Source organism: Bos taurus, chromosome 13 (assembly GCF_002263795.3).
Source record: "Bos taurus isolate L1 Dominette 01449 registration number 42190680 breed Hereford chromosome 13, ARS-UCD2.0, whole genome shotgun sequence".
In the NCBI taxonomy this organism is placed as follows: domain Eukaryota; kingdom Metazoa; phylum Chordata; class Mammalia; order Artiodactyla; family Bovidae; genus Bos; species Bos taurus.
Genome location: NC_037340.1, coordinates 18,346,277 through 18,370,362, shown reverse-complemented (window position 1 = coordinate 18,370,362; position 24,086 = coordinate 18,346,277). Strand labels below are relative to the sequence as shown.

The 24,086-nt window shown below is 37.2% G+C and overlaps 1 protein-coding gene across 6 annotated transcripts in view; it reads right to left on the bottom strand.

The window, feature by feature from the left end:
- CUL2 (cullin 2) overlaps window positions 1-24,086 on the bottom strand; it is a 71,520-nt gene that overhangs the window by 23,105 nt on the left and 24,329 nt on the right. For 5 of the 6 annotated variants that reach the window (XM_005214227.5, XM_025000723.2, XM_005214225.5 and 2 more), the window contains 7 exon segments: window positions 23,870-23,972; window positions 20,951-21,045; window positions 14,840-14,945; window positions 14,059-14,141; window positions 6,270-6,366; window positions 6,063-6,173; window positions 4,414-4,576 (listed from right to left, as the gene is read on the bottom strand). In XM_005214227.5, coding sequence (XP_005214284.1) covers window positions 4,414-4,576; window positions 6,063-6,173; window positions 6,270-6,366; window positions 14,059-14,141; window positions 14,840-14,945; window positions 20,951-21,045; window positions 23,870-23,972 — 758 coding nt within the window. 6 annotated transcript variants of the gene reach the window in all.

Sequence of the window (24,086 nt, the reverse complement as noted above, 5' to 3'; positions counted from 1 at the left end):
ATAGGTAATACATGGTTCGAAATGCAGAATTACAGAAGCATATGCAGACAAGCCCCCCACCCCCGCCTTCTCCTAATCCCCCCGGTACTCCTCCCTTGGGAAAGCAATGCTGTGGCTGTTTAATATCTTCTTAGAGCTGTTTCCTACCCATTCAAGCAATATTCTTCCCTCTGTCCACCTTGTTCAATAAACAATGTAGCGTATTTCATATACTATTTGCGACTGCAGACACATTTTAACTTGAAGATCTTTTCATATGAGTACATAAAGCCTTTCCTCATATTTTACAACTGCTTGACACACCGGAGAAGGCAATGGCAACCCACTCCAGTACTCCTGCCTGGAGAATCCCATGGATGGAGGAGCCTGGTAGGCTATAGTGCATGGGGTCGCTAAGAGTCAGACATGACTAAGCGACTTCACTTTCACTTTTCACTTCCATGCACTGGAGAAGGAAATGGCAACCCACTCCAGTATTCTTGCCTGGAGAATCCCAGGGACAGAGGAGTCTTGGTGGGCTGCCGCCTATGGGGTCACACAGAGTCGGACACGACTGACGCGACTTAGCAGCAGCAACACTCCATTTGACAGCCATACGACAATTATTTAACAACGAATGAGAATTTGGTTGTTTCCAATCTTTTGATATTTACATTGTTACAATTAACAATCCTACATATGGACAAGAGTATCTATAGTATAAATTTCCAGAAGTGGGGCTGCTGTGCAAAAGCTGTCTTACAGAACGACCTTGTAGACAGAGCCCCCAGCAGCCGGGAGCTCTGTCAACAAATGCTTTGATCTTCACACGGAGAGGTGCAAAATTACATCTCAGTGTAGTGGATTTTATTTTAAACTTTTTATTGAAGTATAACATACATATGGAAGAGTATACAATCCCTAAGTGTATAGCTCAATGAATTACCACAAGTGACCCCCCTCCCCAGCCAGGTTCTCACCACCCACAGTAGGAAATGGACACAACCTCCTCCAGGAAGCCCCCTTGCCTTCCCTACTCCTCCTGCTCTTCCACAACGGTAATCACGGTCATGACAACACTATTCAACTACACCACAGATTCGATCTGCCTGTTTGAAACGAAGAACGAGATCATCCAATTCTTTCATGTTTGGTTTCTTTGGTTCAATATAAAAGGTTCATCTGAGTTGTACGCAGCTCTCAGGTGTTCCTTTCCACTCTTCTTTAACATTCCATCGTATATCTGTGTGGCACTTTATTCATTCTACAGCTACAGGACGTCTGCACTGCTTCCAGACTGGGGCTATTACAAACAATGCTGTTGTGAGCATGCTTGCACATATTCTTCTGTGCACGTATGCATGCATTTTGGGTGGGGGCTTTAACACCTAGGAGAGCAATGGCTGGATCCTAAGAGATATGTTTATTCAGTGTTAGTGGCTACTCACTGTCAAGAGTTTCAAGGTGGCTACATCAATTTATACTCTACGTCCGATGTATAACAAGTTCCTATTACTCTATACACTTCCAAACACTTATTTTCAGTCTTTTTCATTTTATATCAAAATGTGATTAACTACTGATACCTTAGTGTGATTTTAATTTGTATTTCTGTTTTAGTGAGATTGAGAGATTTTTTTTTATATGTTTATTGGCCATCTGGATATATATATATATGTGTGTGTGTATATATATATATATTCTGCAGTGCTTGTTCAAATGTCCTAATTATTTTATATTTTGGACATAAACCTTTTTCAACAATTGCAAATATATAACCCTATGACTGTCTTTTTTTCAAGTATAACTGACATATATTAGTTTTAAGGATTATAACAAAATGATTTTCAATATTGTTATATACTGCAAAATGATCATTACAGTCGAGTTAACATCTTTCACCATACATATTTATAACTTTTTTTTCCTGTGATGAGAACTTTTAAAATCTATTCTCTTAGCAACTTTCAAATATGTAACACAGTATTATTAACCAGTCACCATGCTACATATTATTATATCCCCATGACTTATTTTCTTTTTTTAGTAACTGGAAGTTACTAAACTTCTTGACTCCCTTCACCCATCCACCTTGACTTCAGCAACCACCGTATCTGTTCTCTGTATCAATGAGCTCACTTGTTTTGCTTTTTAGATTTCATATATAAGTGAGATCTCCCAGTATTTGTCTTTGTCTGACAATTCACTTAGCACAATGCCCTGGAGAGCCTTCCATGTTGTTACAAATTAGCAATACTTCATTTTGTTTACATAGCTGAATGATATCTATGTGTTTGTGTGTTTATTTTCATCCACTCACCTATTGACAGACACTTGTTTCCTTATTTTGGCTCTTGTAAATAATGCTGCAATGAACATTGGGATGCCTCTATCTTTTTTAGCGTTTTTTTTTTTTTTTTCTTTTTCTTTTTGGATAAATACCCAGAGGCAGAATTGCTAAATCACATGAAAGTTTTACTTTTTAATTTCTGAGAAACCTCCGTACTGTTCTTCATTGTGGCTCCACCAATTTTCATTCTCACCAACAGTACATGAGAGCTCCCTTTTCTTTATATCCTTGCCAACATCTGTTATTTCTAGTCTTTTGGATAATGGCCATGCTAACAGGTGCCAGATAGTACCTCACTGTGCTTGGATTTTTATTTCCCTGATGATTAACAATGGTGAGCACCTTTTCATGTACCTGTTGGCCATTTGGAGTTCTTCTTTAGAAAAATGCCTATTCAGGTCTTCTGCTCATTTTTCAATCAATTTTTTTTGCTATTGAGTTGTATGAGTCCTTTATCAGATATGTGATTTTTTCCATTCAGTAAGTCGCTTTTCCATTTTGTTAATGGTTCCCTTTGCTGGGCAGCTTTTTAGTTTGATGCAGAACCCCATGTTTATTTTTGCTTCCCTTGTGGCTCAGCTGGTAAAGAATCCGCCTGCAATGTGGGAGACCTGGGTTTGATCCCTGGGTTGGGAAAATCCCCTGGAGAAGGGAAATGCTCCCCATTCCAGTATTCTGGCCTGGAGAATCCATGGATAGTCCATGGGGTCACAAAGAGTAGAACACAACTGAGCGGCTTTCACTTTCACTTTAGTGTCAGATTCAAAATATCATCACTAAGACAAGTATCAAGAAGCTTATCACCTTTGCTTTCTTCTAGGAGTTTTATAGTTTCAGGTCTTAAGTTACAGTGTTTAATTCATTTTGAGTTAATTTTTGTGTATGGCATTAAGTCAGTCATCCAGTTTTTTCAAAAACATTTATTAAAGACACTGTCTTTTCCACACTGTGTATTCTTGGTTCCTTTGTCCTATGATTGTTATTGTGATGCTCTTTTGATGATCCAATGGTCTTATGGTTTTGTATTGAGTTTAAGCTTTTAATGATAAAGTAATAAACTTGATCATCTTTCCCTGTGGTTAGTGCTTTCTGTGTCTCATTTAAATTATCTTTCTCTACCCCCAAGTCCTGAAGTTATTCTATGCTATCTTCTGGAAGCATTACTGCTTTATACTGAGATCAAAAGCCCAAGGTGAACTGACTGACTCTGTATACAGTGTTTGAAGTAGTGATCAAATTTCACTTCTTTCCCAACTGGTTATCCAATGGACCTGGTACTGTGTGTTCAAAAAACTATCTTTCACCCACTGCTCTGCAGGCTGCCTTGGTCTTAAATGAAGTAAGTATCTTTGTATGCATGAGTTATTTCCTGGCTTTTTATTTTATTACACTGGTCACTTTGACTACCCTTGTGCTACTTCCTTTTCTTAATTACTGTAATTTTTAGAAGTCATGCTATCCTGCAAAGGTTTCTCACTGTGCTCTTCAAAACTGTCTTGACCGTTCAGGCTAACAGTGTAACTTTCAGAGTTTAAAATTAATCTTGGGTTTTGCAAAGCTTGCCCTGGATCTATCAATGCTGCTTTCAACGATGTTCAGCTTTCTGTGTGAGTCTGGCACATATCTTGTTAGATTTATTCCCTATTATTGAAAAATTCTCATTGCTTTTTTCGAAAAAAATTCCATTTTTTCACTGCTTATTGTTAACATCTCGTATCTTTACTTTGTATTTCTATTTTGACTGAGCATCTTCAAATATTTAAAATCTACTTTTATTTCCCTTTCATGTTCTTTGTTTTTTCTCCTTCTAGAAATTCTTAATGTATTAAAGAAATTAGTCCCTGTGGTTTTTTAAAATGTGCAAACACACTTTCCCAGTTTTTCTTTTGACTTTAGAAAATAGTTTGAAAATATATTTTTCCAAACAGTCTTTTAAAATAGATAATAATCTGTAAAAAGGCATATTGAAAAACGTATCAACATACTACTTAAATATGTTTGAAGCCTAAGGAGGCTTGGAAGATGATATAAAAAGTGGGTTTATAATTTCACTCCTATTCCTATTGATGTTTGGTATCACTTACCATTTTTTTTTTCTTGTCGGATGATATTATGACATTCTGCATGTAAGAACTGTAAGTGGTCTGCTACCATTCGTTGTTGACATTCGTGAATCACTTTAGTATATGAACTTGGATGTAAGTATTTTCGACACCGAATTTCTTCATCTTTTAATCTACCTAGAACCTTTAGAAATATATTCTTACAGTCATGAACTACTATGTGAAAACACCTGAAATATCAGTCAGCAACTTACATGGCAAATTAACAAATAGAATTATTTATATAATTCTATTCACAATTCAAAGTTCCATTCCATAAATCATTTCAAAATCTTATTTAAGCTACACTTCAGCACTGCCTTACATTAATTGCATTTACAATGTTGCACAACTGTCTATTCCCAAAACTTTTTCATTACACCCAACAGAAGCTCAGAAACCATTACGCTATACCTCCCTGTTCTACCCTCCCAAAAACTTTTGATCTACTTTCTGCCTCTCTGACTTTGTCTATTCTAGACATTTTGTATAAGTTAAACCCTAAGATATTTGTTCTTTTGTGTCTGGCTTCTTCAATTCAGCATAATGTCTTCAAAGTTAATCCATGCTGCAGCTTGTGTCAGAACTTTATTGCTTTCTAAGTCTGAATAATAGTTCATTGTATGTACATACATTTTGCCTGTCTTTTCAACTCTTGAAAGACATTTGAGCTGTTTTCAGTGTTTGCCAACAGCCTGTTTTTGAGAGTCAGATATAATGATGAGAGTTTATACATCACTGATACTCTGTGTGTACCTTTCAAGACTGGATCTAGAACCTTGAGTAAGAGTCTAAGATGTAAAAAGGGCTAAAAGCTAAGACCCACTGACTTAGTGTAACTTGCACTTAATGGAGGAAAATGTCCCAGATAACTTACTCAAGGTCCTGGAGCTAATCACTGACAAAGCAAAAGAGAATTATTCAACTCCTGGACCTGGGTTTGTGGAACAGACACCAGTGTATCATATCAGTAAGTACTGATATTTCCTGATCTATGTCCTATGGAGGCTTCACTACAGCTTTTCCACTTCAAACTTTTCTTAAAGGTGAACAAACTAACAAAAATCATCTGATAATAAAATGCCTCAGATCCAGCACTGTGGAAGAAAAAAACTAGTTAAAATGTCTGATATATCTGATGACTGAATTTATCATCTGATTATTCTTTGACTAAGAAAATATATATAGCCATTTTAAATATGGTTATCAATGTGCTGGTTTAATGATTAAAATTTCTCATGCAAGTTTTTCTTAGTCTCCACAAACTTAACAGACCAAAAGACCAAGTATCTAGAATTATTATATTTTTACTATTTTTTTTCCTTGTATTTTACAGGAAGAAAGAGTACTTAGCCTATTCTCTTATTACTAAGCATAAAATATAGCTTATTATTTTGTCAAGAATATGATATATATTAATTTTAGATTAATCAGGATTATCAGAAAGCACTGACCACAATGAAAACTGGAACAGCACTTTTTCTCATGGAAAATGTCAAGCAAGAACAATGACTGATCAAGAAAAACGGAACCTTTTCCACCAAAAGAAAATATTAACTAAGATAACTAATATTAAATAAGCCACACCTGATATATAATAGATGACAATAGTTAACATAATGCTTTCCTACCTTTTCCATATACTGTGAGCAGTTTGATTCTTGTAATAAATTTGAAGCTTCTTGTTTGTAATACTCTCCTGTTTCAGTCAGAAAGGGAGACTCAAAGATTTCCTGATAAAACTAAATAAATCAATTAAATCATATTTTAAAAATAAGAACAAACAACCTAAGAAATTAAAGGTCTAATAATTTATGTTTTAAAGGAAGCTTTGTTACCTTTAAAGGGAATTTTTTCTTATACTGTTCAACATGAACAAAGGAGTTAATAACCCCGTGGATTACTTTCTGGTTTGGGTCTTCTCCACCACGATCACTAAAACAAGGTAAAACAAAAAACATTCTTGAGAATACAAGTATCCATGGAAATATACCAAAGTATGCCAAAATATGGCTGCTTATTCTATTGGTCTGATCACTTTATTTATGAAGTATTTTAAAGGTCAATGCATGCACGATACTTAAAATGCAATTTTTAATACTGCAGCTGAATTAATATTTATGACAGTTAATGTACCCATTAGATGCCATTTCAATAAACAACAGAAAAGCTTAATTGTAAAATTAAAAGATACTATGTTGATACTAAGATAATTCTTCAATTTTAATAGAGTAAATGAACCCATTGTGAACCCATTCAATGAACCCAATGAACCCATAGTTTTTTAGCTATGAACCCATCAATTTAAGACTTGCAATACCAGTGGTTAAGAATATTTGAATTTCACTCACCACAAACTCTGTTACTAGAGGATTTGGTCTGAGAATCCAGTTTTTAAACCATCACAAGTATGCCTACAGTAATCTGACGGGACTCATTCCTCAAAAGTACACTCAATACAGTATTTTGCTCATTGAAATGACTAATAGCTATTGTTCTCTAAGATATCTGCTAGAGCCACTGAGTTGCTTTCATCTAACCACAAAGGTAATTCTCTACTTAGAATTTACTGAGATATGCTTTAATATTTCTATATTCTTTTACAGCTACAAAGGGATCTAAAATCATCTCAATTATTGAGATGTGACTCAATATTTCTCGGTTATTGAGATAGTGACACAATTATGTGACTTTTGATAAGCTCCTCCTCAGTCAAGGGCACTACTGGGATGCAAGTCTTAATCACAATAAGAAATGTAGGTGATTTTTTTATTTTTCTAATTATAGACATAGAAAAAAAAAAAAAGAGGTTTGCCTAAAGCCACAGTAACACAGCCTGGCTCTATGCCGTAAGGTTCTGAATCCAGTAATAATGCCTAAATCAAACCATTATCCAGTCAAAGGTTTACCTTTCTATTGGTAACCTTCCACCTTACTTTTAAATATTTTCTTTCTTTGAATGAATAATTATTTTACAAAAAAAGCAACAGAAAAGTATACTATCATCATTTCTAGTAGAATCATCTGGGTTTTACACTGGGATAGAAAGACTTTCGAACATTTAGGAAAATTACTGAGGCAATAACCTTTGCTTTAAGTTAGTGTTCTTCCCTGTCTCCACCTCCCTCTAAGCCTCTTTCCTTCTTCCTTTAATAATCTGGATATTGTGGAAAAAGTTTTTTGTGATTGAATTAATATGGCTACAGTCTTCTGACAGTCACAAAATCTTGGTTACAAAGTCTACATTTTGTTATCACTAATAAGAGCAATAAATACATACAAGGTAACACTAGGTGAGCTCATATCTTCTGCTCACCTTCCCTCTTAAGCCCAAATTAAATCTGGTGAAAAAATGATATGATTTATCAATTTGGAGCACATAGCTCTTTGCCTTCTAACTCTGGGACAAAGTGAGAAATATCTAAATCAGGTTACCTAAAGTTATTTTCATGACCAAATTCTACTGTCCCTGCTCAGCACCCAGAAAACACCCACTCCTACTCCTGCCCTTTGTTTCTGACACCAAAAGGCCCAGAGAAGCAGGAATCTGGTAAGGTACTGCCTAGAAAGTATATCAATATTCCCAGTGCTTAATGACTAAGTTGTCTTCTACTGTAAGAATAACATCTGAACTCAGAAACCCTTAGGCATAATTATTCAATCTTTAAGATCACCACATACTTTTATAACTGCACAAAATGTACAACAAAATCATTATAGTTTATTTCTATTAAGTTGACAGATAATGAAAATAAACTGAAATGATGCTAATAAGGTAGTACTATATAAAAGCAATGACTAAGCTGGTTATGTGAATAAGCTCTGGATTTATCTAAGAACAGTGATCCCAAGACATGAGCTCTGAGAAAAGAATATAAAGAATTTTTATTATGTGGTTCATTATTTGATCGTGACAGAACTAAGTGGAAAATGCCTACAACAACCATAATGAAATCATTCGGCTGGGAGCTTATAGGAATTGTTTATTGTAGTTCTTAAGACCCGGATTTTGGAGTCAGACTGCCTAAGTTCAAGTTCTGGTTGCATTAATATGTCACCCTGTGCAGGTGCTTAACCTTAGTACTCAGAGATTTTTCCTTCTGTAAAGTGGGGATAACAAATGCACCTACTCTCAGAGGATATGGTAAAGATTAAGCATAATCCAAGAAAGTATATAGCACAGTGCCTAGTAAATGAGTGAAGCATCATTAAGCTAGCATTTTAAGTACTGACTGAGCAAAATGGAAGCAGGAGAAGAAAGCTAAGAGACCAAAAAAAAAAGAAAAAAAAAATGCACTGAGTGTGATTTTAAAACCAAGGCATTTAGAGGGCAGACTAGGTTTGTGATGGTCATAAAAAGTTAGTCTGAGGGACTTCCCTGGTGTAACAGTGGTTAAGAGTCTGCCTGCCAATGCAGGGGACACAGGTGTAATTCCTGGTTTGGGAAGATCCCATATGCCCAAGGTGGCAACTAAGCCTGTGCATCAGTCACAACTACTGAGCCTGTGCTCTAGAGCCTGTGCTCCGCAACAAGAGAAGCCACCGCAGTGAGAAGCCCATGCACCCCAACTAGAGAGTAGCCCCCGCTTGCCACAACTGGAGAAAGCCCTCATGCAGCAACGAAGACCCAGTGCAGCAAAAAAAAAAGGCTGAAACTCTCATAAGTCCTGATTCTGCTATGTGACAATGGGCAAATTAATCTCTTGGTGAAACCTTCATTTGCCTCCTGAGATTAAGATGAGAAGATTAAATTAAATGCAGTCTCCTGCCTCAATCCAAACCTGAGAAGTGATAGGAAGGATACTTTTTAATATTCCATTGTTGGCAGTAGGCCTTGGACCTGTAGAAATTGAAAATAAGATGGAACGAAGACGAGATAGCACAGAAAAACAAAAATGCACAAGAGAAAGGACGGCTACAAGAAGGGGGTGGAAGACGTGAAGGAGGATGGGCGAGGAGTGGCATTATTGAAAGCGGGCTGGCACAAAACCAGTGAGCTCACTGGCAGACTAGCTGCTCAGTGCATCTCTGCAGGAGCAGTGAGCGTAGTCCCAGGAGGAAGTAAACTGTACCCAGACTCTGGTATCCACTCGAGGGCACCTCCGGTGATACTGGGAAATCACGGACTAGCAAGATTTGGTAGCATCAAGACTTGATGAGTGGTAGAGAAATGGGTTTCCATACTCTGCCTTTGGAAGAACAGTTACTTTACAGAGGGCAAAATTCTAAATGCATATACTCTATGGCTCTAAAAAGCTGCACATGTGCGTAACAGAACTCAGAGTTGTACTAATGGAAAGACTGGAAACAACCTAATATACATCAGTAGGAGAAGAGTTTAATAAAATGAGGTAGAACCATACTTGATATAGAGTTTAGGAAGAAGGAGGAAGGTAAGATCTCTTATGTACAAACACAGAAAAATTATCAAGATAGATAAATCAGTATGTCATAAACGATTTTTAAAAGTTAGAAAAAAATGAAAAAATTATACACTTGAAAAAACAAAAAATATTCTGTATCGTATTTATTTCTGTACACAGATATAAAAATTCATAGGAAAATGTTTGAAAAGACAGTTAACCAAATGATAAACAGGGATTACCTCCATGGAGAGGAAAAGATCTGGAGCATTCAATGTTTTTCAAGAATGCATTTACATATCACTTGTGTATTTTGAACTAAGTTTTTCACTGAGTAGCTGGTGCCAGGTCTGAGGAAGAAAATGTACAAGATAAGCCTGGAACATCCTGACACGAGATAGCAAGAAAGTTATCAAGGATGACAATGGTCATAGCAAAAAGATTCTGGCACCAACTAACCAAAGAGAGGCTATTCAAACTTTAATAAAATCGAGACAATAGAAACACATCAAATATATTTAAGTCTTTACATTTCATCATGATATATTGGGTGGAAAAAGCTAACTGGCCATTTTCTGAAGATGACAGCAAACCAATTCATTATCCTGACAAATGGGTAAAGAAAAGGAAAAAAAGCAGTTATTTCATCTTTCGTATATGATAACCAAATAATAGACAAGGGTAAGTATATTTCAATAAAATTTTTCAAGTTAAAAAATGAAAATCAAACAACAGGATTAAAGTGGCACTATTTTACAAATCTCAATAAACTAAAAGATGCCAGCATTTAGCATCAGTGGCTGCTTAAATTTAAAAAAAGAGTAAAAATCATACATTATGAAAGAACAAAATATCTTGGTTTGCCAGGGAGAACTGACCTGAGTCTGAGTAGGCCACTTAACTGCCAATTTACAGGAAACACAGAGGACAAAGGAACACATATAAGTGGGCCTCATACACTCAACTAGAGAAATCTAGACAGTGCGAAAGTGTAAAGATCAAACGGCCAGGATTCCTGAACAAATGTATTACAAGTGGGAAAAAAAATGAAGGATGGAGGAGAAATCTGTTGATTAAAATGTTTTTTAGGATGAACAAGACTAAACTATAGCATCTAGGAATGCACACACGGGTGAAAAAACCATGAAGAAACAGGAAAGTGACTGCGCAGAAGTCAGGACAGTTGTGTCTCTGGGAGAAAGGCAGGGGCTGGGACACACAGGGTTTCAGGGGAGGCTGGCATGGCTCCAGTTCTTAACCTGGGTGGCAGTTAGAAGCGCATTTGCCTTTCAATAATTCATTCAGCTATACATTTGTGTTGTATGGTCTCCTCTGTCTATATTTAATTTTACACGAAGAAGGTTAAATGATACACACACACACACAACAAAATCCCCCAAAATCCAAGGAAACTGTTATAATAATATTAACATGTGACAGAACATGGAAAAAGAGCACAAGATAGATAAAGGTACTACGTAACAGTAAAAAACATGAAGAGAATAATCCTCGTATTTATACAACTAACAACAGAGGCCCAAAATTCATAAAGCAAAAAGAGCCACTGCAAGGATGAAAATCAATAAATCTAAAATGAGCTGGGAAATTTAAACCTCTCTTAGAAACTGACATATGAAAGAATTAAGCCTATTACATTAAATTTTTTGAGACCCTAATGGCTTACATGGTAAAGAATCTGCCTGTAACGCAGGAGACCTGGGTTCAATCCCTGGGTCAGGAAGATCCCCTGGAGAAAGTAATGACAACACACTCCAGAATTCTTGCCTAGAGAATTCCATAGACAGAGGAGTCTGACTGGCTATAGTCCATGGAGTTGCAAAGAGTCAGAGACAACTGAGCAACTAACACACACATTAAATTTTATTTTTATCCACGATTATATTTTTTCTTCAATGAAATCTATATTTTTCCTCAATGAAATCTTAACAGTTTAGAAATAGAATAAAAAGCCTATGAACATGTCAGAGAAAATACAAATCAGTCACAGCAGCCTATGTTATAAATTGCTCCTAATTCACAGGTGAACAAAGAATTTTATTTAAAGTTTTTATTTTTGCTCAAAGACTATCTGACACTAGAAAGCTAACACAGAGCTACTGGGAAAAAGGAAAGCAATTTTGAATTCATTTAACATTAAAGAGTTTGTGTTTTCAGTAGTATCCTTAAGTATCTAAACAATTCCTTTTACTTGCATTAAAAAACTGATCTGCTTTCTTCTCTCCAGTTTCACATTCTTACACTGTAACATTTAGATCCATGAAATTACAGCATTTTATTTATTAAAATTATCAATGTTAGGCTGTTACTACATTGAAAGTCCCAGCTGGCATTCTACTATTTTACTATAAAAGACAAGTTATTGTATGAATAGAATTACTTCTATCTTTCCTTAGTAAAGCAGACACTATGAAAATATGATGCACCATCTATGACTCCATCACTTGTTTCTTTCTTCCTTATATAGAAGGAGCAACTTTACTTTTGGATTATCAATTAAATTTTGTGTGTACACATTTAATGATACCACAAAAAACAAAAATTAAACTAAGAATTGTTTCACTGACTCTCTTAAGCAAACAAAAAAATTCTGCAATCTACATTCTGCTTTTGAAAAAATCCTCCATTAGCCTGACAGATAACTTTACCTCAAGGCTGAGATGGCCCTCAACTTTCTGAAATCTTCAAAGAAGATTAACACATTATAAATGGTAAATCATACCAGAATCCTAGGGTGGCGAGGATTAAATGGGATTAGCATATAAAACTTCAATCGCTGCTTGGTACACAGTTTCCATATTTTATTATTATTACTAAGCCTTAGTACCCCTCACTAGAAAATGTAAGATAATACCTACTTAATAAAGCAGACATAAAAAAATAAATGAGATATTAGTAAAGCATGTCAAATAATACTGTAAAGGAAACTGACTGTAACAACAAAACTAAAATGAGTTGGCCTAATGTCTCTGACCATGGTCTCCATGTCTTTTCCAGAATTAGTATCCTACAGTTGTTACTGTTTTTCTTACATAGTGATGCTTTCCTTAATTTTTCATTAAATTCACTTTTAACAAGCTAACAATCACACTTAAAAATTTACGAGGTTGGATCAAAATTGTTACAAAAGAGACACTCATTAAAAGTGCATTTAGAAAATTTATAATATTTCCATTATACTTGTAAAATAGCTGAATTTCAAGAATAAAGTTGGTATTTTTAGCAAAGGAAATTATATTAGAGCCTAAAACCCTTGTTGAGAGTGCCCTTTCAGTCATTCATAGTTCAGCAGAGAAAAGAGGAAGGAAGAAGACAGTTCCACCCTACCTCTCCACTGCCTCTTTCTCTCTCATCCTCTTTGGAAACAGCGGAATTATTAAAGTGTGAGTGACCATTTTTAAAAACCAAGTTATTAATTCCTACCACATACTTCCTATTTGGTATTAACTATTAAAATAGTGTCTTATCCTTTTTGGTGAACTTTTTTTTTATAACCCCTTATTTCCTATTAGGAGCCCCACAGTAAGAAAAATGCTTTCCTTTTTTCCCTCACATAAAAAAACTCCCTATTTGGGTCTTCTTAAAGAAAGCAGTTTCAGAGGGAGTGGCCAATATCATGTGGCAATTCACTGGTCTAGGGAATTCCCTTCACAGCAGTTCCAGTCACCTAGGGTCTAGTAAGAATCTTCTAGGCCACACCTGAGCCAAGGACGCCCCGCTCTGGACTCCACAGGAAAACTTACACTGTGCCACAATCTATTCACACAGCAGCTTGGACAAGCCATCCTCTCTGGGCCACAAGCACAATCAACCATTCTAGAGCCTTTTTCTCATAAATTTGCCTCATGAGTTAACTGGTTATAACGGTAACCAACTAACTGGAAGCATCTCGTTTCCTGAGCAGGTTATCGTCATCAGGGTTTCAACTGAGAATATGTTCAAAGAACTCAGCAGCACTGCCTACAGGATCCAAGAGGTTTCGGGACTACAGAAGAAGTCACTTCCTTCGGGGACTTACTTATTTACTAAGCATATGTCATAGTAAAATCTTGTGGTTTTGCCCCCCGCCAAAACCAAAAGATTATAAAACCACTTTAAAATACTGGCTTTATTAAAATGGAAAAAGAGGGTCATTACAGTAAAATGGGGCCTATGTGCAGTGGACAGCCAGGCCAGTGTTCACTATTTTAAACCATTTCAATCAGCAAATCAGAACCAACTTAAGAAGATCGATGTCAACACTCACTTTTTGATTTCTCGGAGCAACATTCGGATAAGGATGGCCTGAAGTGGTTCAACCATCAATTTCCTCCACATGTCCAATGCTAGCTGCCAGGAAAAATGAAAATCATTAAGGCTGAATTACTCAGTATTTGACTCACTGAATTACTCAGTGAATTAAAGTGTTTGCTTTAAACATTTGTAAAAGTAAATACCCATCAGAAGAAGTATTTATAACTTTATTTCAAAACTCAAATAAAAACTGAATATACATAAGGAAAATAAATGGCTTAATTTAAAATGACACTGGCTCACATGTCGGACATTCTGAATAAGGAACAGAATTAAGGTTTTATCATTAACTGGAAATCTTACAGAAATAAATGATTTTTATAAAACCTTAGTTAAAATAAGTTTGCTGCATCCACAGATTTCTATTTCATCTCTTCTGGGTTCTCTTTGAAGTCCATGTCCTTCACATTTTTTTTAAATTGTAAACTATAAGAGTCTCAACATTTTCTAAATATATTTTATGAGCTTCTTCATACAGTAAAACTATTAACCTTCTGTCATTCATCCACCATTAATTTAATTATTAAAATAATACTTTTCCCACATCTTTTCTGTTCTTCTCATCTATGTGAAAGTCTTAGTAAATCATAACAGTATTTATTTAACATTTATGATGTTTTAAATCTTGACAATTTTAAGACAGTTAACTCAGCGTTCTTAGGAAGACAGTGGATCACGTTACTTCGGTATATAAAAACAGGTTTATGTTTGCCAGTCTTTAAAGAATGTCCTACCTCTCCTATTTCCATCAGTGGTTCATTCATATCTACACCACCATAACCATACTGAAGGTCAGCTTCTGTCAGTTTATTCTTTTTAATAAACTGTGTGTTGAGATACCTGAAAAACAAATGTACTATCAAGATGCTATGTCAAAATCAGTAGGAAAAGAAATAACTTGGAATTTTAGAACAATAACTTTAGAGTTATAATCAACTACAGAATAGTTCAGTAATACACCCCAAAGAAATTAGAAATATAATTTTTTAAAAAGATAAAAATTATCAGCCAAACTCTCTTTGCAAGGCCCTAAAAGACAAAAAATAAGACCTCTAGGGTAGGGGAAAAAAAAATCCTATTACCACAGTCCCACTTAAAAAAACTCAAGGGTTTTGCTCCCAAAATTTCTAATACTCTTAGACCTGCTATCCAAGGGTCAGACCCTCTACAAGTTAATTTGCTCATTCTCAGATTCTCCTTAAATAAGCTGAGTTCACTTTGCAAAGAATTAAACAGAAAATGCTTAAAAAGATCAAATTCAAGTAAGTTCTCTAATTTATATTTTATCACCATTAAATATGTAACTTTTCATTTTTGAACCAAAAACAAAATCACAATCACTAGGTAAGAAAATGGAGTAGACTGTTACAGACAGGTAGAAGGAAAAATGGACAGAATTAAGACCACCGTGTCAACCAGAGGGAAACAGCTTTATAAAAAAAGACTGACTGTGATGAACTCTTAGAATCTCTGAGATGACAGAGTTCTAAGATTAAAGGAAATGTGTGCAAAGGGTGCACAATACTCAAGTACCATTTGCCACCATCCCAGATTTCACAAGGCCCTTCGTGCTCACCTCCTAAAACTATTCGTTGGACAGGTTCTGCCAAGGTGAAAACGGCTATTGACGATACAAGTATTTAGGCAACAACCACGAAATCTCTGTATTAAAACACACACGTTTGCTGCATCGAAATCAAAGGTCTACTCAGTGTTCACAGACAACTGAAACTGAAAGCAAAGACAACAAAAATCTCAACGGCGTAACTCCTCTGCCAATTCTAGGAAACGATGGGAAATAATAAAGCACAAGGCCACAATCGTTTACACACATTCCCTCCCACGCTCACTCACTTCAAGCTCTGGCCTCCAGGGCTTACACTGTGGAGCTTCATTCAACATTTTAGTCTCTTCTGTCCACTGCTTACAAACTCATTTCCTTCCAAGTACCAATGAACCTTCCCTTCCATTCTCACTATAACCCCCGTAATTTCCTGCTGGGTTTCCAACCATGCTTCCAGCTGAGCAAAGGGGAACTCCAGGAGAGAGAGAGGAAGCCTCAGCTCAAGAGAAAACGCCTGCTTCACCTGAAACCAGACTCTCTGGGGCAGGGAGGCACCTCTGGCCTAGGTCACTCTGGTCTTGGCTCACACACCTCTCAGGCCTGACCTGACCCCCAAGCCAAACCAGCCTTCACTCCCCACCCTCCTGTGAAGTTAGTGTCTGATACACAACTGTTTTCTTTTCTTCACAGTACTTGCCACCATGTGAAATAACCCTGTTCTTTCTTTGTCTACACATACTCTCTAGAATGTGAGGGCTGCCAGACAGTATCCAGAACAGTGGCAGGCAGACAGGCAGTCCTTGAAAAATACTTCTTCGAATTAACAAAATGAATAAACGGGTAACTTTCCAGCAAGCATGGATGGCAAAAGCTAACAGTAGAACACAAGTGTGGAAAAGCAGCCTGGAGCCAGATCATAAAAGCCATGAATGTCAGGAAATAAAAACAGTCACTAATATTTATGGAGTGCCTATTACGCGTCAGAGACAGCCCTAAGCATTGCTGCTGGCTGAATAATAGGAGGCAGGTATTTGTGGTACCATTAGGATCCCCATTTTATGTGTAAGAAAACTGCAGCTTAGAGAGTTTAAAGAATTCGGCAGAGGTCCATCCACTACTAAGTGGCAGAGCTGACTCAGAAAATTCACAAGGGCTCCCTCTCTCATTCAGCGAGTACTGACCAAATGCATACTACACGCCAGGTACAACAAGGCAATGGGGACAGAAAAAAGGAAAACAAAAATGTAGTTTCTGCCCGGTGAGCTTACCCATCTGGCAGGACATAACAACAGGAAGAAATGTAACATTTCTGAGCAGGGGGAACTTAACTGTCATACCTGCACCATTACATGTGCCTTTCTGAAAGAGCCTCTGCTCCAAACCACTCTTTTTCCGGTCAGCATACCATGGCCATCAGCAATCCTACCTAGAATTGAGCGAGCACCACTCACCTCACGCTCCATTTTATCTCCTTTTCATCAGCTGGTCCTCCTGTTCTAAACTATTCATCACCTCCTCCCATTGTTTTCTTTTTTCACTTTCAATACATTTGTTGACTCTTCGTTTGGATCAAGCACATCAACATTCTCATGACTGGTCTCTGTTTCCCATTTCTGGCATCTCTCATTCATCTGAAAACTATTTTCAGGATACCAACTTCCTATCCAGAAGCCTACAGCAGCCCCCTTATTCCTATATTAAATGTAAACTTCTTAGCACTGCTGACTTGGGAGAGAAGCTGCTAGATCTGCAGAAGTCTGGATTCACTGATCCCTTCCCAAGGTCTGTGTGTATATTTCAGAGCCAGTACCCTGTGTCAGGGGAGCTTCATACGCTGTGTTATTTCAGAAGACCAGTCACTAGTCTCTTTCCCTCATGGGATAAATTTTAAACTAACTTTTATTATCTAGATCCTTCTCATTCCAGATATTCTACTCTTGACAGCTTAAGCTTGATAAAGAAGCTTTTAAAATAATTTATAGATATAACTGAAAACAGTAGGGTAGTTGTTCATTTTGATTCAGACATGATTCTTAATTTCTAAGTCACTGTAGCATTTTACAGTAGAATTTATTAACCACACATTTGTTTTTAAACGAACATATATATACTATGAGATCGTAAAATAGCTTCCAATAAATTCTTTAAATAGTCTTTACTCTTTTGCACAGGTAATACCTTCACTGCTCAGGTGCAACTTGTGCAGTAGTACACATTTTTATAATTCATCCTGGCTCAAAGTGGTTAATTATTATCCTTTGCTTTTCTGGAGTACTAGCAGTAACCCAACAGCATTAACTAACAAGAACTAAGAGCCTAAAGGTAAATTTGAAGCCTCTAAGAAATCAGGCATTTCAACCTATCTTAAGAGAATTGCATTACGAGAACTGTTCTCATGCTAATACCTGCTAGATTTCAGGAGTTGTTAGGTCTCAAGCTAACTGCTCCAGTCCATGAGGTCGAAAAGAGTCGGACACAACTTAGGACTAAACAAGTAACCTTGTGTCCCAGCAGTTCCATCAAGGGCCAGCAGGGCCTAAACAGGTATGGAGTAGCAGGAAAAGTGGGACAGGAACATTATTATTTTCCTTTAAGATCAGAATCCTTAAGTCACCTATGCTAAGGCACATCCATCTTATAAATCAACCAGAGTAAAGAAGAGGCTAGAAATTACTTCAAAGTAATATTGAAAAATAATTTTGAAACAAAACTGATTTTTTTTCCTTTACATTTCTTTATACAGATTTCCTTATAGACTGAGATTGCTAACAAAATAGCCTGGATAACCTACTATCCAACAAGTATCAAACACTTTTCATCTAATTACTGCCAAATGTACCTTCGTGAGATCTCATGACTCAGTCTACCGGTATAATTAAGCAATGATGATTATCACATGAAGCCAACCACATGGAGGTCAAACAAAACACTCCAAGTGAATCCTGTGAGCCATTGACTCTAAGCCTTTGCTACAGACAGTGGAAAGGTACTAAATGATCAAATTTGCACTTAAGAAATTTACTAAATTAGAAATCAAAAGCTGGGAAACTGGTTACATTATCATTAACATACAGGTGAGAAATGATAAAAAGGTCGAACTACCATACTATAATAGCAATGCAAAGGAAATAATAAATTCAAGAGACATTTGGAGGATTTGACCAAGAGCCGTCAGGCAGAGAAGATAACCTCAGGTGAAGGATAAGCGACTTCTGGCACATACATCTGGGTGTCTATTACTACCATTAACTGAGATAAGCATTACTGGAGGCAGTGTATGCATAAAAGATAACACGTTTATCATAAACATAAAAGATAACATGCATAAAAGATAAACATGTGCAGCAGTACTATGTACCCACAGAACACCTTAGAGGTACAGGCTGTCAGCTAAGAATACTCCTCTGAAGCTGAGGCTACCTGAAATAAACGTCTATTTTGGTGGTAATCGATATACAGGTTATAGTTAAAACCAGGAGTAACTGAGATCATCCTAGAAAGAATAAGGAGTGTGGCTAAGGAATGAGAATAGAACCTACATGACGACAGTCTCTATCTAGAATGAGACTAGGCAGAATAAAGCCGTTGATCAGGCTGATCTTGGTTTAAATTCTCCCCTTGTCATTTTTCCAGCTCAGGGACTCTGAGCAAAGACATTTAACCTCTATGACCCACAGTTTTCCTCCACTGTAAAAAATCACCTCATATGATTTTATCATACGCACATATATATATGTGTGCATCATATATATTATAAAACTTAATAAAAGTTCTTTAATAGTACTAATTTCAACAGCACCAAACTGATTTTGGTCAAGAGAGATGCAGAAGAACCAAGAGAATGCTGTCTCAGAAAACTAAGAACAGAAAAATAACTTGGATCTTTGCTGAAGCATCTCAGCTACTGAGGGGTCCCACTGCCCACACACGGGTGAAGTGCTTTCTTTTGTCATCTGTACATAAGCAGCCCCAGCTTCTCAGCAGGTGAAAAGGCACTCATGCACCCTCACTCTGATCCTTAAACCTCCCTCTGTTCTCCCTCATAGTTCAGCTAAGGGATTCTCAAAGTTCTATTTATGACTAGGTAAGTTTGGTGGATGAGGTCGGGAAAAAAATCAAATGGTCAGGATGTTTAATGGATGGCAGACACCATTTTATAAAAGCCAAAGCCACAGTAAGCCATGCCTTTGTTAGCCATTGCTGGTTTCTGGTTTGGTTTTATTACATTTTACTCTTCTAAGAAGAAACAGAGCTACTGGCTATTTAGAATTAAGCTCCAGTTTCTAACATAAGCAACCTACATCTAGTAAAGTCCAACGGTAATATAAAAACAAAAGGAACCAAAAAACCCATAAAGCAAAGAAGGACAAACACGAGGAGGTGACCATACTTTGGCCCCGGTTTGGCTTCCTGCAAAGCACCATGTAAATGTGCAAGTCAGCTCGGCTTCTCAGTTTCTCCTCAGTAAGAAACTGAGGCAGCGGTTCATCTGTGGCCCAAGCCACAACACAGAAGGGGCTGCAGTTCTCACTGCAGCCATCACAGGCCTCTGGGGCCAGCATCATTCCTTTATTTATCCACGATCCTTCAATAAATGCAATTCTGCCTGTGTACCCCAGTACCTATTTCCAGTGTTGGTGTGAATGAGTCAGAGAGCACCAGGCCAGAGGGCCGTGGAAACATGCAGGAGGGGGCAGTTAAGGCAGGAGATCTAAGCAGGAGACTGAGGCAAGAAGTTCAGGGCAGGGAATGGGGATTAGTCACTCAGGGAAAGGAAGAAAGGCAATCCAGACAGACGGACAGAATGGCGTGAGGAATGGCAGGACGAGATGAGGCTGGGTACCTCCATGAGACACAAAATACTGAATCCTGGAGTCAAAGAGGAACACGCTGGAGGAGGGTGCTGGCTTAGACCCACTACACGTTTCATCCAAGCTCAAGTTTCACTTTAGATCTGTCAAGATTTAATGCGTGCTACCCAGTCCCAGACAACTGAAGAAACAGAGCTATGCCATCAAATACAGCTTCAGTTTTCACAGACTAAGTTTCCACACATGGCCTGGCTCCCAAATATCCACATGACCCGCACTACAGACCTTTCCCCTTAGCAGAGAAAAGCCCATACATCATGAAATGCTTCAGTTCTGTGCATTTTAATAGGTCATAAAAGCAAAAACTCCTTCAACTGCCAAACACCGGCGTCTGTGAGGGGAGTGAGAGTGAAGCGCACTTACCTGTACAGGCAGCGTCTGTGAGGGGAGTGAGAGCGAAGCGCACTTACCTGTACAGGCAGTCCATATAGTCTGCACCCTTGCTGTACTCCTCCCAATACCTATGGTACATAACAAGCACTTGCTCTTCAGACTCCAGAACTCTCTAAAGAAAAAAACGCTTTTTACTCACAAAGCAGTGGTCATTTTCATTTGTAAGCAATGAAATTTATCAAAAACTAATGTTCTTACATAAGTGACATAATTTGAGCATTGTATATCATATTTACAGATTACATTCTAATTTAACTACCTTCTAGCCAGGACATGGAAGCAACCTAGATGTCCATCAACAGATGAATGGATAAGAAAGCTGTGGTACATATACACAATGGAGTATTACTCAGCCATTAAAAAGAATACATTTGAATCAGTTCTAATGAGGTGGATGAAACTGGAGCCGATTATACAGAATGAAGTAAGCCAGAAAGAAAAACACCAATACAGTATACTAACGCATATATATGGAATTTAGAAAGATGGTAATGATAACCCTGTATGCGAGACAGCAAAAGAGACCCAGATGTATAGAACAGTCTTTGGACTCTGTGGGAGAGGGAGAGGGTGGAATGATTTGGGGGAATGGCATTGAAACATGTATAATAGCATATAAGAAATGGATCACCAGTCCAGGTTCGATACAGGATGCTTGGGGCTGGTGCACTGGGATGACCTGGAGGGATGGTACGGGGAGGGAAGAGGGAGAGGGGTTCAGGATGGGGAACACATGTACGCCCGTGGTGGATTCATGTTGATGTGTGGCAGAACCAATACAATATTGTAAAGTAATTAGTCTCCGATTAAAATAAATAAATTTAAATTAAAAAAAAAATAATTTAACTACCTTCAGTAACAATGAAAGAGCTAGGAAAAAAAAACATGAATCTTAGAGATGAAAATGAAATATCCACATTACAGAGTAAATGCTTCATTTCCTAAGATAAAAAAAACAAAATGTAATGGTTTGATGCTGTTCCTTGGGCTAGAATACTATGTCAGATTAAAACAGAATGTAATTCTATTGCCATGTATCTCTCTTTTTCCCCATGTCCATCAATTTTGATCAGACTGCTAGTTGTACGTCATCACCTCACATTATTCACTTTTCTGAATAAGACTATGAAAATTGACCATTTTTCCACATTCTCCAAATAAGGTATTGTATATTTACTTAATAAAATAAAAATAAAAGCCTACTATTTTTTGAAAAATGAAAATCAGGCTGAAATCTGAGGCCTGAACTTTTTAATTGAAATTCAGTATAACAACAAAAATTCACTGGCTAGGACAGACATTCCCAAAGTCACCCCTTCTTGTACCTCAACTATCCTTCCATCAACTGTCCGTGTGACCTTGGGCAAGTCCTGACCTCAATGCTCATCTAGTAACTCTGATGAAATGCTATGCTTTTAAACTTGGGATTTAAACAATTAAAGCTCACAATGATAGGAACAGCCGACAAACAGTACTTTTTTTGCCTACCATGTGGTAGATAAATTAAATATCCCAACCACTATTAATAATGCCACACTTCCCAGGTGGCATAGTGCGGTACAGAATCCACCTGCCAATGCAGGAGACACAGGTTCAATTCCTGGGTCAGGAAGACTCCCTAAGATTAGGAAAGGGCAACCAACTCCAGTATGCTTGTCTGGGAAATTCCATGGACAGCCTGGCAGGCTATGGTCCATGGCATCACACAGACAGACACGACTGAGAGACTGACATGGCACAGTGTTAACAATGCTAGGGAAATAGGGCCCCCTTAGGAACTTCTGCGGCTGGTGGGATAAAATATAAATCCAGAAACAATTTCTTACTACAGTCATTCCTGAGTATCAGCAGGGACTGTTTGTAGGATGCCCCATGGATACCAAAACCCACAGAGGCTCAACTCCCCTCCAGTCAGGCCTCCACATCCACCAGTATGGAAGACACAGACATGGAAGACCAACCGCGTTAAGTCAAAAAAATAAAAATTGTTCATGACTTAAGACCTAGTCATTCTAAGTCTAGGGACTTACCCTATTTAGAAATAATAATAAACAGATAAAACAGGCTTTGAAAAATTAGCTTTTCTTCAAAGGTTAGAAGGGAAATATCACAGGATCAATTGTGCTCTACTTATTACTCTTTGAAAAAGGCCTCATCCTAGTCATGTGCAGGGTTAGACAACTACACAGTTTATGTTACTTTATCTCTATTTTATAGATAAAAGAACTTAAAGTTCAATCCAGGTTAAGTGAGGTAGGTTAAGTGAGTTGCCCAGAGTCACAGGGCTAATAAAAGGTGGTCAAAAGTTTCTAGCTCAAACAATAAATGATCTCATCCAGTTCCTGATAAGATCACTAATCCGAAATAAGTTAGAAATGCTGCCATTAGCCAAATACTGCAAATTTGTCAATGCGTATACACAGCTCATCAAGTCTGTAATGTTTCCTTCATGTGCATGGCACACTGACCGAAATAACTGGTCACGGGGAGTTCCTGTCGTACTTTCTCATTTACCATTCTCCTTTTTAATCCTAGGATTTTCAAGACCTTACATAGGATTTTAAGAGGCAGCTAAAAGGTTGATTACAGAGATTCACCAAGAGGTGGGGAAGAGACAGTAAAAACAAAAAAACCTGGTTCTACAAACACCATCCGAAGAACATGTGAGGACTTGATTTCAAGTTGAACAAATCTTGATTTGAAACTCTCCTCACTTACTAGTAGCATGACCTTGAGTAACTAAACTGATTTCCCTTGGAGAACCTAACCACACAGTGCTGGACTCATAGCTCTTAAATACATTTTAGAAAAATGCTATTTAGGAAACAAAACAAATAACCTTAATTTGATACAAGTTCTGCACTGGAAAACAGTGAACTAGTCAAATAACTATCTAGCCACAAATACACTTACATCATGTATACAGCAGTCCTTACCTTGTGCAAATGCCGTACATGATTTTCCAAAAAAATCTTAGTTTCTGTATAAAGTCTTTCTCCAAGGGGTTCAGGATAGGCCACACATAAAGCATAGATATCTCTAGTTAAATTGTTAAGGTTTTCATATTCACATTACTTTAAAACAAATGAGATTTAACTCAAGTTTGAACTCAAGTTAAAAAATGGAAAACCTTTATTTCACTCTTATAGTACA